Consider the following 19,067-nt stretch of genomic DNA (forward strand, 5'->3'; position numbering starts at 1 on the left):
CTCACAAGTTTTAGCTACAGTACGTCTTGTAAAGCAAGTTGGAGTGCACTCGGAGTTCAACTGCTTGTTGGCAGCAAAATCAAAAAATGGAATGACAAAAAAAATTAAGTAAAATAAAAAAAATCAAGAAAAATGTAAGTAGAAAAATCTACTTTTAGAGCCAAGGAAAATGGCTCCCGATTATGTTCCAACTTTACTTATTGAGTATCACTGCTAGATTTATATGTTAGACACAAAACACAAATCAGTAGTTCAGGGAAAACATAACTTACAAACAGTAGAAAATATGGACTTGCTACATAAAAGCACATCAGTCAGTGACAAAGGCTAATATAACCCCTGACTGTAAACCCTGTATGACATCCACAGACTGCCTGTAGCATCATAAATAACTCGGCCTAGGCTGCATAAGCATCTGGCTTTGAATACAGTACATATCCATCAGACAAGGAATGCAAGCAGCAAAAACAATGACCTAGATCCCTTAGCAAGTAACACATCAGGAGGAAGCACACACATGCACACACACGCACAACACAGGCACCAATTGATATCAGCGGGACATTTGCATATCTATGCAAATCAGAGAGGTGATAGCTTCAGATTGTGGGAACTGACTGCTAACCTCCAACTTAATCACCAGAAGCTGATCAGAGCACAGAACAAAACAGTAAAGCTTAAAAAAACAGTCCACTGATGGGGATCTCTTTTCTCTCCCTCTCTCGCATGGAAAAAAAAAAAAAAGAGAAGTGATTCTTATCACGAGTGACTGGCTGAGCTTACTGTAGTTTGCCCTTGATCTGTATTATGTAGATTTGTTCCCCATTCAGACGAACTCTGAGTCGGAAGTCTGATAACGTTGGAGGCCATGACAGGAGAGGCAGCGTACAGAGCAAATGCTCTGAGCTGAGCTGACAAGATAGGCAGTAATGCTACACTAATTTCGACATGAAGTTTGTAATGAATGTAGTCCTTTCAGTTTGCACAATTTTCTCTGTGACATGATGATAAACCTTCACCGCCGCTTCTCTCAAGCTCAGACTTACTGTACATTAGGGGGAGGCAGACTCACTGACATGTGCATGACAAGATAAAGTGAAGCATAAATGAACACGGAAACAGTCTTAATGTTACCTGTTGGAAGGAAATAAACAAAACAATAAAAACACCAAATGATGCTGATGTTGCTTTTAGTTGCGCACCTGTTGCCAGGAAACTCAATCAAATATTACCATAACATGTTAGTGAGAAGTAACCACGGCTGTTGCTGCATGCTTTAGCAGGCTTGGTGCAGTATATATATGATCTGTTTTAGAGGGAAAATGTGTGGATAGACTAGATTTAATGTATATGTATAGGATAAATTGCGTCATTTTGAACAGTGGAAAACATGCAATGAATTACCTGCAATCTGCAATATGAAAAGTTTAAGCGCACAAATAAATAGGGGTCAGTAATGTCTACTACAGTCTTGTATCATAATAGCACAGAAATCGTTTAGTTACAGTGCAGCAGAGGGCAGAAATTTCACAGCTATGGCTGATTTGAAGCACACTTTGCTTTTTTTGTTTTGTTGTCACTGTGGTTGAGAAACCTAAAAAGCCCACTGGAGAACTGGCACAGTCAACTCAATGGATTAGAAAGACGGGGTGACATTTTCTATTGGACAAAAAACACATTAGTCAGGGGCCTCCCACAGTCCACTATTGTGGCATGGCCTTAATGGATGCAGAGAGCCACATTACTATGTCAGTAAATACTGCAGTTCTAATTCTTTGGAAATGTGTTAGTCTGAGTAAATTACCCTGTTATATCATTGCTGAATGAATCTCCTTTCAGAGACTTTTTTACAAACTAAAGCTTGTGAACAGCGCATGCGCTCGCACACTTTAAACAGTCTAACAGACATGCGACATTCACAGAATATCAGAGAAGAAGGCAAGCACACCATTTTTATTCAAATGACTTAAGGCGGAGGCTTGTTTATTTATGACCAACTGTGTGGGGATAGATGTGGTTTTGCTATGTGTATTGAGTCATGCTCAACACATGCATTATGCATTCGTTGTACTCAGTGGCTTCCTCTCTGTATAATGTTGACACCGCGAGCAGAACGATTTATCAAGAAAGAAAAAAAAGTTATCTAGAGTACACTGAAACCTTTGGGCAAGGTATGTAAATTCATCGATTTATCTTAGTTTAATGGCGGTGGAGAAAAAAAGTGTCAAAGTGGCGATGTCACTGAACTTTAAGCTCCTGGGGCAGGTAAGTGCAGCCAGACATGGCCACTGCACTCTTGGCCTACCGCAGTTCTTAAATCACACTTGTCAAATTGTGAAAACAAGTGGGTCAGCAGGGGATGAATTGCCTGTGGGAGTAAGTGAGTTTTGTTATCCGTGTGCTCAGGGGCTGGGTTTGGCTTTGTGAGGGGAATGATGTATGAGTGTTGAGGACCTGGAGAGGTGAATGGGGAGGGTACGCACACCGCTGATAAATGAACGCACAGATCCGCAAAAATGAGAAACAAGATACTTAACATTTAACAGTTATCTGGAAACATTTACAAAAAATGCTCAGTTTATGATAGTGTGATGTCACTCACTAACATAATGTAAAGAGCTGTGCACAGTAGACTTGAGCTGATTTAGATCATCTGTCAAGCTGATGCCTCATGTACTCTCGGCAACTTTAAAACGAATATTGTTCCAGATGACAACTGTTCAAAGGTGTAAGAAGAAAAAAAAACACCAGACAAGGCACTAAAAGGAACCTTTCATGCATCAACAAAGGGAACCTATTCAGAGATCAACAAAGACGCTGTATTTCAGACAGAAAAAGGACAAGAAGCTTTCATAAAATGACACGATATGGTCTCTTAACTGACAGTCTGGAGTGTCAATTTAGACATCCTTGTGTTTGGTGGTATTATATTTCTGATAAAAATCTGCACAAAATAACAGGGGTATCTCGTTAAGATTACACTCTTCCAGCTTTTCTAGGTTTCAGAAAAAAATGGTTTCATTCCAAAATAATGTTACCAGCGTCACTTCAGGGTCCAGAGTAGTGTTAGACTTGCAGATCTACACTGACATTGATCTCCAAGACAATGAGACCAACAGTTATCTGTTTGCTCGGCTTTTCAGCTTTGTCCAAATGTCACGAAGGAGGGAAGAGAGTCATCAGGCATGATCTATAGTATCTAGGTTACAAGGACTGATTGTTGGCAACTTCCAGTGGATAATCACTAAACAATTAACAACTAACCAAAGTCAATTAGAACATGTAAATCCTATCAATATTGGCGCTGCCACTGGTGGCATCCAGTAGGTTAGGGGAGGAAGTGTATTACTAATGGATGCTCCCATTAGAGGACATGTATGGATTGTTTTGTGATTTTACTCATGAGTCACCGGTTATTATAGTACAAGACGCTTGAAAAAATATTTCTTCTGCAAATTTGCTTTCACAGTCTGCATACTTTGAAAGATTTACATAATTTCCCACAATGGTTAGGTCTGAATGCATTGCAGGTACATTAGAGAGAACAGATAGAGCAAGCACAATGCTATGGTCCAAATATATGAAAACATATTTCTTAGGTTTAAAATATGTGCTTTGTTTTTAGCAGTCAAGATGCCCTAGCTTTTCACTTCATTCATGCTATCTGCTTTCAGGATGAAAACCAGAGTATACTTTACCTACAACACCAGCAGAAAAACAACTGAACAAAACAGGAAATAAATGACAGCCAAAATCAGACTAAAGAAATAGAAGAGATGCCCAAAGTTTTAAGTGTAGCATCTTGAGCACAGTCAAGATGTCAAAAAATAAATAAATAAATAATCTGAAATGTCATTAATGATGCAACTATATATATATATATATATATATATTTAACAGCAGGAGCAGTTGGCTTAGGCTGTGCTGTCTGGTCAATGACGCCAACTTAAATTTGCCTACTGGCTTAAAATCAATATTTCATGGTTTTGGTGTTTGCAGAAGAACAATGAACTGCGTTCAATGTAGTGGTTCCCTTTTTCACACCTGACTAAAATCACACTGACTCAAATCAATTCATCGCTTAAAATTTTTGCATAACTGCGTCATGCATATTTTCCAGTGCCAGAGATGTCTCGCACTGATCGTGAGATTATGCAAAGCAGTTTGCGTGCCATTTGAGTTAAAACAGACTGCCCGTAGATTTGAATACAGACAGACAGTGTTGAAGTCTAGCTGCAGAAACACAGTCTGGAGTCATGGAGAGAGGAGTAGACTCATCCTGCAATTAATATGGCTTTTGTTTTCCTACAGATAGGAAAGCATGTCAGTCATATCCTCATATCCCTCTGTGTGCACTGAAACAACAAAAAAAAAGGGAAGAATTTCCTGGCTTGAAATCTGCTTGTGTACATTTGTGTGTGCAGAGTGGAAATAAGTGGAAAGCACATACCTCCTCGGACACTGTTTGAGCCTAGTCTACATTTCAACAGTAGTTAGAACTCATTTATCCTTCTCTGCTCATTCATTACTGTGTATTCTCTAATCTCACATGCCTTAATAGTGTACTGTTCCCTGTCACGGGCAGGGAAATCTCAAGGGACCCAAGCAAGGGCGACGCCACTATCTTGCCACCACACTGAAGGCAGAATCGGGAGACATTCATGGAGATTTACAGTGGCTGGGATGCTGAAGATGGATGCAGCTGAGTTTCCCACTGGACAGTCGACAGGACAAGAAGTATTCGCTCATGAATTCAATTAACTGCACACAGCCACGCTCGATTGGTCAGAGCTCTGCCCAATCACTATCACTATCTGTCATGCTCCCTATTGGAGACACAGCGGCACACACAGGAGTGGACTGGGAGAGATAGAAAAATGAACACAACACCTTTAATATCTATTTTACATTCCAGAGATGTAATGCGCTTTTTTTTAATGTGAATTAGATGGGTTCATTGTTTAGGTTTATTATATTACAAATACATGACAATTAATAGTAATAATCAAATGTTTTTACTCACATAGAACACAAAACCTGACCCACGTATCCTTTGCCATGTATGTTTGACAATTACCCAGTATACCTGATATGATATAAGTACCCGCTCTGCTTTTTTAGGTTTGGTGGTTTTATGTCTTATTAGTGTTGAGAGAGTGGAGGAGTGTTATTCTGTCAACAAAATAGAAGAAATGTGGGGCGGCGTTCAGTCCAGGGTTCGAATCCGACCTGTGGCTCTTTCCCACATGTCATTCCTCATCTCTCTCTCTTCCTGCATTCCTGTCACTTGTCAGCGGTCTCTATCAGAAATAAAGCTTGCAAAGGCCAAAAAAATTATCTTTAAAAAAAGAAAAAGAAATGTACTGGTGAGGGTTATACTGTACAGTGGGCCTATAACGGAGCTATGGAGCCATTTAAACATATAATTTCCACATGATGGGTTCACTGACATCAAAGCCAGGTCTCTACATAAGTACTGTCAAGTAAAATCTACTTAATTCCGCAAGGGCTATAATTTCCCATATTGTATGATCCACTCTGACCAAAGACTTGTCAAATGTATATGCAGCTATATGTACAGCCATGCTAGCTGTTTTTTGAGACTTTGGCGCGGTGGTGCTTTGAGCTGAATGCTAATATGTTAACAAGGTGACATGCTGATGAACTGGTACCATCTTAGCTTAGGGTGTTAGCATGTTAAGTATGACATATGATGGTGGAAATGTTGTTTTATAGGTATTTAGTCACAAACCAAAGAGAGTTTGAACAGAGGGAAATTTCAAAATTATTACAATTACAATACTAAGGCAGCAAGGTGTGGTGGTTAGCACTGTTGCCTGACAGCAAGAAGGTTTCTGGTTCAAATCTTGGCTGAGGGGTTTGCATGTTCTCTCCAGGTACTCCCAAAGTAAAAAGACTGTGACTGATGAATCTAAATTGTAAGTATGAATGTTTCTATGTGCCCTGCGATAAGGTGGCGACTTTGGGTGTAGCTCAAAGTCAGCTGGGATGGGCTCAAGCCCTGTTGTGACCGTGATGAGGATAAGCGGATGGATGGATCCTCAGGAAGGCGTAAATGTCTGTACCAAACATCAGTTTGGTTGTTGAGATATTTCAGTCTGTGATGGACTAATCATGTTCTTTTTTGCTACTTTTACTTTTGTCTGCACCCTGTCTGATAATTTCCTTGAAATATACAAAGAGTCTGGTAATTTCCTTGAAATGTACAAAGACATAATTACAAAGCTACTTTTGCTGCTTTTCTTACTTCTTATGCTTCCTGCATGACCACACCTACTTGAGGCTATGAGGCTAAGTAAACATTGTTACTAACAAAGTAAAGACAGTGGCATTAACATCAAAGCATCTCTTCCACAGACAGAGTGATTGTGGCCTTTCTTTTGCTTTATACCAAAAACTTTGATTTCCATGATGATATACTTTTCTTTGGTTTGATTGGTGGGCAGCAGGATGGATCCATTCCAAGGAAGAAAAGAACTCACTGTATTAAGGTTACATACATGATCTACACACACACAGATCTATATATATATATATATATATATATAATATATATATATATATATATATATATATATATATATATATATATATAATATAATATATATAATAATAGATATATAGATAACGTGTGTATAATTGATTTCTTTATCTCAGAGGGATTATTAACTATAATTTGTACTGCTCCATAACCAAAAAATGACAAGAATGTCACTAACGCAACGATTAGTTCAGCAGGTGTTGGCATATGTCAGGTGTTTCTTTTTAAGGATGTCAGTTTTGTCAGTGTCGCACTAGGTGTAGATTGAAGTCAGTAAAGGTCGCAGAATAGTCAGTAAGTCCTCTTTAGAGCTCCCAGCAGCAGAGTCCAGGAAATGAAAAGTCACATAGATTGTAACAACATAGTTAATTATAATGTATAAAGTCATTTGAAAACAGATGAATAGAAGCGACTCCATGGATGAATAGCAGTGACTCCATGGCTAGAATAAGTATTTCCTGCCATCATTCCATGTACAAATGACCCCTTTACAGAGTAAAATGAGATTTAGGAATGCTGTAACTTAATGACTGACTTTTCTTCAATGACGCTAAAGTCCATCACATCTAGAAATTTCCTCCTTCCTGCCAGGTCAGAGTTGATTTAGACATCTGTTCGATTTGGTATATATATGCTGGGAACGCTCTACTTGGTGCCCTGAGCCATTTAACACTTGCTCGATATCTTAAAACGAAACTGCCTGTGTAGATTGCCTTGGAATGGTGCCTACAACAGAAACACACTTTTTGTTGAGCGAATGCTGCTCGCGGAGACGCCCAAGGCAAGAGATTAGAGAGAGTTAGAGCTCAGTAGTGCAGATAGGGCCTTGTCTTCACTCATCTTCTGTTAATTGATGAGTTGTGTGTTTTTTTTGTTTAGTTTTTTAGTCAATCCTACTTTGTTTTTGTCATTCTCTTTGGGCTAAAAATGTGTGACCCTCAGCAGGTTTTAAAGTATCCTGAGCAATCAAAAGCGCCACGGAAACCACATCAAAAAGTGAAACAAAAAAAGGAAAAGAAATGAATAAAATTACCTCAAAGGTAAATCTGGCAAGTAGATAAACAGCTGAGTGCTTTCCTTGAACATATGTATCTTATTGTACTTATGTGATCGAAATTACTCCAGGCCCTCTGGCACCTAGAATCCACTAAAATCCACACTGAAGTTAATAAAAGGAAAACAAATGTTGAATGAAAAGAGGTTATACTGAGATGTTAAGAAAACACGGCCTACCTTGAGATGGCAATATGGTCTAAAGAACAAAATTCACATTTAAAGTGTAAGTGAGAGCCCTGTTACAGTAGAGGCTCAACAAGTCCTTTGAATTTCCATTTAAGTGTTGAATGGATAGCAGGTAACCAATCAACAGGCAGCTTTGTGTTTATATTGATTTCAAACAATAAGAGAATTGATTTTTCAAGAGTGGGACATCTTAAAACTGCTAATTAATTTGAGCACCATGAACGCGATGCACTAGATCTGTACCCGCTCTGATACTGACCTCATTACCATATCAATAGAAAATGTGAACATCACAGTGTTACAAATGTTCTCATTAAAACGAGTATAACTGATGTTGTTCGCACAAAATCATGCTTACATTTGTACCCTGAGTTTAATGAATTATATTGTAATTATGTTAACATTTTTCAAGTGCAGCAGATATTTGACATTTTTTTCAGTTTTGGGAATATTTAATTGTATTTCCTCGGGGCACTCTGCCTGCACACCTTGACCCTGTTTTATTTTAACTCTGCTTTAGGGAATTCAAATGCCAGTAAAGTGTAACCTATTGAAAGTACAATAGAGTTAATGAAGGTGGATTCTCATTCCTTTGGCATAAATGATTGAATCCCATGTACAAATGTCTAACACAGATTTTAATTAGTGTCAACGAGTAACATAATCATTTAAATATGTCAGGCAGTTATAAAAGCATAGCGTAACAGAGCACTATTCTTAATATCCTTAATATTATTTTGAATTCATTTGACAGGAAAGCAAGAAAAGAACAATACTGTACTTAAAAAAACTTTTTTTACTATACTACACTACACTGATAGACTACAACCTGATGAACATACACTTGGAGTAACAATGTGGACACTCCTACATAGTAGCACACACTGACTGAATCAAATGCAGACAGTGTTTTAGTCACTTGACTTCAGCACCAAGGAGAGTGCAAATTCCAGATCACATTCCCTGACTAATCATTGAACAGTTCGATATCAATATATGTTTGTGGTTGGTACGCTGTTTAATCTAATCCTAAAGCACTGACAGCAAACTGCAGATTCAAACCCAGGAGATTTTTAGCCCATCTTTACAATATGGGCTTGCTAAATAGCTTTTTTTTTGTCCAAAACTATATAGGAAAAGCACCCTATGTAAGCTCTCAAGATATATGCCACATTTCTGTTTATTTATATGAGCACACACAGTCTTTCTCATGATGTCCATTTAGTGCATTTAGTGAAGAAAAAAAATAAATAGTGTGGCTCACCTACAGCACTTGCCTATAAAAGCAACCGTTACTGTCTAGAGACTGAGGTAAGGCTTGGAAGCAGGTGTAATAATGGGCACCATTATTACACTCACCAGTTAATTAGATGCAAGTTCAGTCAAGCTGCTAATAATAAAATAATAAAATAATATTATATATATATAACTTAAACATTAAAGTGTTTAGTATCTTAAGCCAGTGGCCTCTAACAGTGACATGTTCCTATTAATTAGTGTTTAAGTTTACTTTAAAGTAGAAGATCATTAAAAGGAATGATAAAGCACGAACACTGCAGAAAAAAAATCCCTCTGCAAACTTCAGAAGAGCTATGCACAAGATGAATCTTGGTGTGTCAGAGGAAACTCACGAAACTTGCGATAGTTTGTACACCTGCTTGACATTATTCAGTCCGCATACATGTGCATCTACAGATTGATGGGGACAGGCAGAGCTGATGAGTCTTCACAAGACTGATGGGAAACGATGAAATGGGTTATACTTCATCACTCATCCTTGTGGGCCACTGCGTCACTATATGACATTCCTCAACCCTTTGATATTGTCTGCAATTTTGACATTCTTTTGATCTCATAAACACGCTTTCACACTGTTGTGACAGTGTGGGAGGTTATTTTTATTGCATATTTATATATTACCAGATTGCGCTTGTTATCCAATAAGAAAAACTCCAGGGATGAGTTTATTTTATTCATGCAGACAAAAGAGAAATTGAAAACTCAATTTAAGGCTTATGTTGGAGATGTTCTGCATATTTAAAGGCGAGTCTCAATACCACGGTACGCTACTGAATTGCTTTTTTTTCCCCTCTACAAAACCCCATCACACATCTATCCACATGTCTAACACTCTGTCCACTTCACCAGCTTTCTCCAAACCCATTTCCCTCATTGCCTCCACGGGGCCGGGTGTGATTGATAGGCCTGGGGACACCCTCACGCTGCACTGTACCTAATCGCAAAGTATAGACTCGCTGTAACGCTCCATTAAGGGCCTGCAGCAGCAAGGTGTAATGGTTAGGGAAATGGGCCAGGGAAGGGAAGGTCACTAGTTCAAATTCCCACGGGGTTTGCCTCTGCCTTGTCCCAGCTACATGTCCTATTGGAAAAATGAATAGTGACACTTTTCATGGTAATACATAAGAACAAATACGAATATGCTCTTCAATGGACAAACATTGTCCTGGGTGTGAAGGCAAATTTGACCTTCTCCCATACCGTAGTACGATGACAGCGGCAAAGTCAAATCTGCTATTGACACAATGGGATAATGAGCTTGTCAGTCATCACAGTAGTCTCTGTTTATTTTCCGGATGAAAAACTGTAGGGGGTTAAGAGTGCCATTGACAGGTTTGCTGCTGTTGAATAATTACGTTTCCTTCACGTCTATGTCACAACCATCAGAGAAATGCTAGCAGAAGGCGGGTTTCTAACTTCCTGTCAGGAGGATGAGCTCCAGAGATAGGAATATAACCACACAAGTCACTTTAGGGGCAACAAATTGGATTGCTTGTTGGCCCTATGACTGATGAGTTAATTAAAGTGGAAGGCTATGGAGAAAAGAAGTCAGACACAGCTCCATTTATTTATTCTGTATTGACTATATCTCCTCGCACTTCACTGGCTTGAGTAATCGCCGCCTTTCTGCTCAAGAAAACAACTAAGAGGGAGGAAATGGACGTTGTTAAATTTCCAATTCAGATTCAAAAGATCACAAGCTGATTAAGACTACATTTATGAACGTGGTTGGATGAATGTGAATCGACCAACAGTAAGCAAGGAATATTATGACTTCTGACAGTTAATATTGTATATCTCAAGGCCGACATGCTCAAAAGACAGCTAGTAATAACGCACCACAAACAGTCAGAAATGAAATTAATCATCAGTATGTTATTTTTCTCTCACTGATTTGAGAATGCTCTGGGTGATTCATGCTTTTCTTACAAATTTCTTTCAGGTCTGCAGAAAACCATATATATATACACAATTAATCAAACCTAAGTTTGAACAAATAAAACAATAAATAAAGAAAACAACTGTCTGTGCCAGGGACTGAGTATAAAAGCCTTCATCGAGCAGCCTGGCTCCGTGCTCTATGCCAGGTAAAAAGGAAAGTAATTCGAGCCCAGGTTTTTGACAGGTGCTACAGGGGAAAGTGGGGAAGGTACACCGCAAAATGTGGCCAGGCCACACGGTGAATGCCCTGAGATGGATTAGGGCCTAGTTTGGGAGTGGGTGTGTATAGTGGGTTTTGTGCAGGGGTTTGTCCATGTGGTGTCTTTTCTCTCTACTAGCCATGGTTTATGTACTACCTGGTGAGAGGAACATAGTGAACCCAGAGATGAGAACAATTAGAGTTTGTTCAACAGAGGCTGGATTTGCATGATCAAATCAGCACCCGCTCTGCTCTGTCCTTACAGTGACTGACAGGACAGTTAGACAAAGAATCACTGAAGAATCACGGACACTTTAGTTGGATTGATATGATTTGCTGCTTTTATGTTTTTCCTTGTTGAGTGCTTTTATCTGAGACTTTTCTTCTCATACAATGTGACAATTTAGAGAAGAAGAGAAGAAGATTCTCAAGAACTGCTATAAGAGCAGGACTCAGTACGTTTTTAAGATTAGGATAGTCTATGCAGTGTTGATGTCAGGGTAATAAATATGAAATTTGTGCGCATGTAAGCTCCATTTTAGTTTCCCCCTCCTCATCTTTGCCATTATCTCCCCGTTCCTCCTCTCTCTTGCTCTGTCACACACACATGCGTGCATTTACATACTGACAACCAGATCCAGATAACATAATGGAGGAGTCAGGTGTTGTTGATTTGTTATCAGGTTGGCAGTGTAGGCCAGCTGTGAGAAACTGCAACAAATAATGAACTGTTCCCTGTGACTAACTGCTCTGACCTGACCTCAGGTCCAAACATCCCATTTGAACAGAATTTGTGGAATCAGAGCTAGACAAATCTTTTCTTTTGAACCACGTTTCTAATTCATCCAGACCTAAATATTGACCGGGCATAAAAGCTATTTCATTTTTGCAGAATGCAAAGAGACTCTGCCTGCATAAAAGTAGGGAAGATTAAATTTGCGGGGCTGTGACTTTCTCTCTGAATTCACAGGGGAATGATCACCTTTTTTCAAGATGCTCTGTATGGTTCTGTAGAAAAATATAAAAAGGTAAAGCCAACATGAATGCCTCCTGGTGTATAGCATAACAAGAACTAGATTAGAGTGTTGTGCACAATCCTGGTCCATCTGTCTGTCTTTTGTCCAAGTGATCCAGAAATCAGGGCAACTGAGCATGATGATAGGTGACAGACAAGAGAACAATTGCCCATGTAACAAGAAAATTCAGATGTGTCCACTGTGTCCAGCAGCGCAGTTCAAACCACAAACAAGAAAACAAACTAAACCAATACAAATGTTAGAATGCAATAATAAATAAATCATTGCAAATACATTTTCAGAAAGTAACTTTGTGAGGACAACATTGTGTGAGCAACATTATAGATATTATAGCTTGCAGGCAATTTAACGTCACTCATCATCATTGAATCACATTTAATATAAATGATACACCAAACATGCACACACGTTTTGATGGGTTTGAAGTGGAACGTCAAGGTCTCCCAACTAGATATCAACATTGCGCATATAACTTAACACAGATGTGACAACATGATACCAAAGAACGCATTAAGAAGATTTCATGTTAAGAATGGAGCTTGCTCATTAGTGCACCATTTGCGCCTGCATATTATTTTGTTGCATATCTGTATGCGATTTAAGTTGTTACGGACTTAAAAAGATCAGTGCGGCTTGGTTTAGGCAACAAAACTACTTGGTTGAAATAAGCAGCAGCTGTGGGCAATAATGAAGTGCAGTAAAAAACAGAAAAGTCTGCAGGAGGAAGAGTTTGGGGACAAATACAGGACTTTAACACAGGAAACTGGAATCTTTATCTTAAACAGAATTATGAATCTAAAATGTGAGTTAACATATTGTGGCTCTTTGATTCAGACCATGTACAGTTTTTTTCCATATAACAAATAATGTCGAAATAATACTAAAATAATATTAACCACTGCAGCTTTAATTTAGTTCACGATAAACAGCTACTGGTGGTACATTCATTAAAGAAGTGAAGTATTTTTTCTTACAGAAGTAGGAAAATCATGTCTATTTTAAAACATGTAGCTGATAATATAATAATTACACATATTAAATATGAATGTAAGTTTCATTAAAACATCCGCTTTGTTTAACATTGCGCTTTTCTCTGCCTACAAAACATCTGTCTGTTAGAGGAAACAAGGATTTTATACATATTTTCTCGGAAACGCACACTTGAAATCTTTAAGCAAGACTTGCTGTGCTTCTGCATCTAGCACAGAGGAAATTGAATCAGTTATATTAATCCAATTTTAGGAGCTTTCGAGGTTGACAGAGAAGGATATTATTTCAGTCTCTGGCTGTCTGCACATTTCATTGCACAACATGGTGTAATGAAGTTAAAAATCACAGAATGTAGCTGTGCAATTTCCAGTTTGACATGTTTGTGCTGCTTTGGGAACTCGGTCACTCTGCAGACATGTGAGACACATTTAGTCTGGATATATATTACAGAAACTTTGACAGGAAACACAAAGAAAACAACTGAAAACAAAAGCAGGATCCCAAGAGATATCACCTAATACACTGCCTTGTACTTGCGTAGACGTTTGATCTTTTGCCTTAAATAATATTGATCACTTTAGTAAAGTGTAAAAAATGTTGAATGGATGATGAATTCATGTATTATTTAGACCTTCATTTATAATCAAAAATGTTCCATCTAACAAAATCATGAATACTGCTCACACATAAAGTATTCACACACAAAGAGCACCATCAACATACATTTCTGAAAGGAATTACAAGGATGTGCCAACTTACCCATGGTGCAGTTGGTGGTGAAGTGGGGCTCGATGGTGGCCGCGTCATCCTGTGGAATCCGCTGATCGTAGCTGACTGATACCCGAAAAGGTGAGCCTCCGTGGGTCCCCAGGGTGAGGTGGACCACGGCCCAGCTGCCAAGAAGAGTAAGCAGGAGTAGGGTCAGTGTGAGGAGCAGACACCATGGCTGACAGAAAAAACCACATCCACTTCGGGGGTCGGGGGTTAGTGTAGCTCTGATAGCGCGGCCCTGCTCTGCCTGAACTCCCAAAGTCTCTGATGAGGGACTGTCCAGAGCTTCAGTGTAAGCCGACATGGGTGTTTCTTCACTCCCTTCCATTTTTGGAGGGTCCCTTTCTTCCTTTGTCTGTTGATGCATGGCCCCCCTTTGAGTGCCACCCTGGAATCCGTGTGCCTAGTAGAGGTTTAGAAGTGGCCAGGTGCAACGTGGAGTCTCACTTGAGAGCTTAAGGCTGGTGTGAAGTCTGACTAGAATTTAAAGCCACTATTACAGCAGGTGTGTGTGTGGCAGAGGGACAGCAACACACTCAAGTCAAGCTCTTGTGTTTGCGAGCTGCAGTCCTGCGCTGAATGCTGTCCTGCCTCAACCAGCGCTTGGCTTTGTGTAGTTCAGCTGTCCCTAATTTTATTAAGCAAATTCTGCTGATTTCTCTTTGGCTCCGAGCTCATCAACAATCTCTCTCTCTCTCTCTCTCTCTCTCTCTCTCTCTCTCTCTCTCTCTCTCTCTCTCTCCCTCTCCGTCCTTCTGCTACTCTTCCCTCCCCCTGTCTCTTGCCCATCCCTTTATTTTCATGCACAAGACTTGACACCACATATATTGTAGTAAATGCACTGTGAATAACTACTTCCCTAATGGGAAAGTACATTTATGAATACCATACTTTACACACACACACACACACACACACACACACACACACACACACACACACACACACACACACACACACACGTACACCACCAGCACACAGCAACAATAGCTGCTGATTACAGTGCACCCCGCACACACAATCAATAACATACTGTGTGCATGAATATAAGCGTCATCACAATAACACATGCATCACTGCAGGCTGCAGCAAAACTTTTTGCACGCTCCATATCTTACAATATTTACCTAAATAACTATAAAGGGGAATAAAAAAACCTTTAGCCGTGTTATTTGGCATTTCTGTAATTTGAAATAAAATCAGAAAACAGACAAAAATGTCATATTGACAATGTGTAATATAAAAGAGTGTGCTCTTAGTGACATACCAAAGAAACACTGGCATCATTGTTTTGCTTTTACAGTTATTGCATGGTTTAGTCTCACTGCTCTTGTGAATCCTGCTGTGTTTATTGCAGGGTAAAGACAGAAGAAGTTAAGAAAGTTAAACATCAAGCTGCTAGACCCCATAACTCAATCATATATCGGGAGTTTAAAGAAGAGTGAATATTGGACTTGGCCAAAAACATATCGGTATCCAATCGTCCTGTGTCTTCTAAATGTCTAAGAATAAAATTATTTGCTGACATGTTAGTAATAATTTCATAATGCGTCAGGGCTATGAGATTGTTTTGGAATTTCTGCCTTCCAGTGGACAAAAAACAATTAATGCAGTCCTTAAGCTTTTTTTTTTACAGAATATTTGGTGACCCAAATCTTTTCCTTTGATTGTCTTGTTACTAGCATGTAAACCTGGTTATATGAACTTATTGAGGCAGTTTTCAGACAATAAATATATTAATACGCTTCTTTACTAGGATGTGGTAGATTGTAAACATTTTAAATGTTTTGACAAAAAAGATTTTCTATGGCCATGCTTTAGTCCCCAACCTCTGTACATTTATTACAATAGAAATGCTGTGAGTCAAATACACCATATTTGTCATTGCATTCCCTATCAAGAAGTTTCCTTCCCTCCCAAGATGTGCATTTCTTTTTTTTCTGTCAGGCATGATGTGATCGTAAGAACACCAAATTGGAACAATTTTACAAATTCTGAAAGGTTATCTCTGGCACAGACCATTGGTGGCGATGTTATTCTCACGTGTCCACCTTCCGATTATGACAAGTGCACTGGGAATAAGGAAGCTGTCTGCAACCGTGTTTATTCTGGGGTTTATTTTGTGCTTTTATTTAGGTAGAACTGTGCTTGTAAGAGTACAGCAAACATAAATGCACACATGCACACACACAAGCCCCACTACACAAACAGGCTCTGAGCTTTTCTGATTTCCCCAATGTCTGTGCTCTGACTCAACAGGCTTTACATTACTACCTTTGCCAGATTCCCTTCTTATGTTTTTCTTTATTTTGTTTTGTGTGTGTTGCCTTTTCCCTATCCTCCTTGCTTTCATTGCTCTCACCTCCACTAAATCCTCTTTGCTCCATCTCTCTCAACCTCAGACACTGTGCAGAGGGGAGGGAAGGTGGTGACCAGATGGGAAGTGATGTTATAGCACCACATCTTTGTGGTGTGGGACCTGCTCCCTGCCATATCCTATAATAGAAAGGAAATTAAGCCCCAGATAAGGGCTGCCACTGTCTCCTTGATAACCTTGAAATGAATTATGTCATATGGCATATGCATATGATGTATGCTGAATTCTCGGCTCGCTAAGGGACAAATTTAGAAACAGTCTTTCTGTTGAATGGGTACTCAGCGTAGTCACGATGGGTCTGTTATTGTACAGGAATGTTTGACTCTGTGTGTGAGAAATGCAAGCATATGCACAGCAACACCATGTACTCTAGATAACAGTGATGAAAGTGCTCTACATATAAATATGAAACACAACGTATCAACTGAATCTATAATTTGAAAGACGCAAACGTGTAAACAAACGGAACTTGTGCTCGGCATTGAATATGCTCAGTGTTCTGATAATGAAATGAGAAATGCATGGCATCCAATCTGAGGTGATCAATGTAAACCTGATCTCTATCTACTCACAGCGTAAGACTGTACAGAAGTCTACTGAATTATTTTTATGTCTCATCACGCTATGTCTGCGCCGGCGCTCACAGGACTGATTAACTGAGCAGCGGATCAGAACAGAGCCGCCAGAGCACATCACTCAAACACTTAAACCTAATTAGTAGTATACCATGCAAGGCGCAGTAGTCCTAAATATAAATAAATAAAACGGAAATGAATGCTAGTAATGACTCCTCATGTGGGATTTAGATATACATGACTAATCCAAATGGAGCGGATGGTAATAATTCTCGCTATGGTCCTTTGTGTGGTTATTTAAAATCACCTGACCTTTGTTCAGACTTGTTTGTTGAAAGCCTCTCCTGTGTTGAGAATCTTTTTTTTTTTCACCATAGAAAAACAAAACAAAACAGCTCTGGCCAACTAATCTTTGCTGCCAATTGACAATTCTCATTTCATAATGCTATTCATTTATGCTCCCTTAGTGCTCTGCTCTGGCTAATGTAGCTCTTTTAATTTTCATTTAGGGTATGTGTGTGTGTGTGTGTTTGTCAGTGAGGATGTAGGATGCTTATGTCCTAACAACATTAAGACTTATTTTTCTTGTGGGTTCTGGTTTGCATTAGCTGTGAGTCTCATCCATCAAGACAAATAATACATGAAGAATTCAGTGTTGGATATTATTTTCAAAGCGGTTTCCTTAACGCTGTGTGGCCTGCTTGGACACATTACCAGGGTGTGGCTAGAACAGACATTACAGCTGCCCTGTGTAATGTATGTGTTCATGTGTGTTGTGTGTCTGTCTTTAAAACAGACAACACCTTGCATAAATGAATTGTGCCATTTTGAAAATTATTTAATGGTTACTTTCTCATCTGTGGACTGAGGTAAGGGCAGGAAAACAGGAGTCTTTAGTGATATGGTAGATGTATTTCAGGGTTTAGAGTAAATGTTCAACATATGATTAAAAACCCTGCGTACACCAACACTAGTACTAATTATACCTCTTTTTTATGTCTGTGTAGGTATGTACATACGGTTTGATTGACAGTTTGATTGACTCGAGAAGTCAGCGGGGGGTGCATCCTCCTGCAACCCACGCAAAACAAATGTGTGTTTATGAAAAATTCACATGGAGTAAAAGTAATTGTGTATGCATAAAAAGTTTGAGAGGTGACAGCTACAGATGATGCCAACACGTTGAGATAGAACTGCAAATGTGATTTTCCCTCAGCAATTAGTCAAAATCAAAACAAATTTGTAAAATGCCAAAGTGAATCAGTTTGAGACATGGCTGTGTGAATGTGCCAAAAACGATTAAATATCACAAATAGACATGTTCTTGAATCTGTCTGTTTTGGGCCACAAAGATGAAGTGGAACAAAAAATGTAAAGTACACAATGTGTCATTGTCTCATCTAAATAGTGCCCTGCAAAACACAACCTACCATGATAAAATAACCTATGATGTGTAAGCAAAATTCACAAAGCCATAAAAAAATAACATGACACTGAAAGACGATGCTGAGGGCATCACAAATGTCTTCATTGTGGGTTCACTTGCTCTACTTCAGTGATTTTCATCACATGTTGTTTGGGTTGGTTAGATTTTGGTGACAGTCCAGGAGTCCAGGAACAATTATAGATGGCAAGTTTAATTCAGAAGATGAATATGAACAACAAATAAAAAATGGAAACAGAAGCTTCAGCCTTTAGAGGGCCCAGTGACAGTCAGCTCAGCAGGCAACAGTACGCCAAAGGATTTGTCTGTATTTAGCTTGAATTTCTTATGTTGTTCATTTGTTTATGTTTTCAAGGCTGACTCATGTCTCTTAAATGTATCTCAGTGTAACTAGATTGAGTCATAACAGTCCGTTTTCTTGGTAATTCACAGTGAATGGCTGTACAGTATAATCACAATTCTCCGTGACAGCTATGTCAGCAAGTAGTCAAAATCAGAACAAATTTGTAAAATGCCAAAGCGAATCAGTTTGAGATGTGGCCGTGTAAAAAATATTTAATATTTCAAATAGACGTGTTCTTGAATCTGTTTTGGGTCACAAAGCTGAAGTAGAACAATACATGCTTTCAT

At 39.0% G+C, this 19,067-nt stretch overlaps 1 protein-coding gene across 3 annotated transcripts in view; it reads right to left on the minus strand.

Moving 5' to 3' along the window:
• Positions 1-19,067, minus strand: part of alk (ALK receptor tyrosine kinase) — a 302,582-nt gene that overhangs the window by 51,612 nt on the left and 231,903 nt on the right. For all 3 annotated transcript variants that reach the window (XM_027274896.1, XM_027274895.1, XM_027274897.1), the window contains one exon: positions 14,030-14,163. In XM_027274896.1, the coding sequence (XP_027130697.1) occupies positions 14,030-14,163 (134 nt within the window). The remainder of the gene's footprint in view (positions 1-14,029; positions 14,164-19,067) is intronic.

Source organism: Larimichthys crocea, chromosome XXIV (genome assembly GCF_000972845.2).
Source record: "Larimichthys crocea isolate SSNF chromosome XXIV, L_crocea_2.0, whole genome shotgun sequence".
NCBI lineage: Eukaryota > Metazoa > Chordata > Actinopteri > Sciaenidae > Larimichthys > Larimichthys crocea.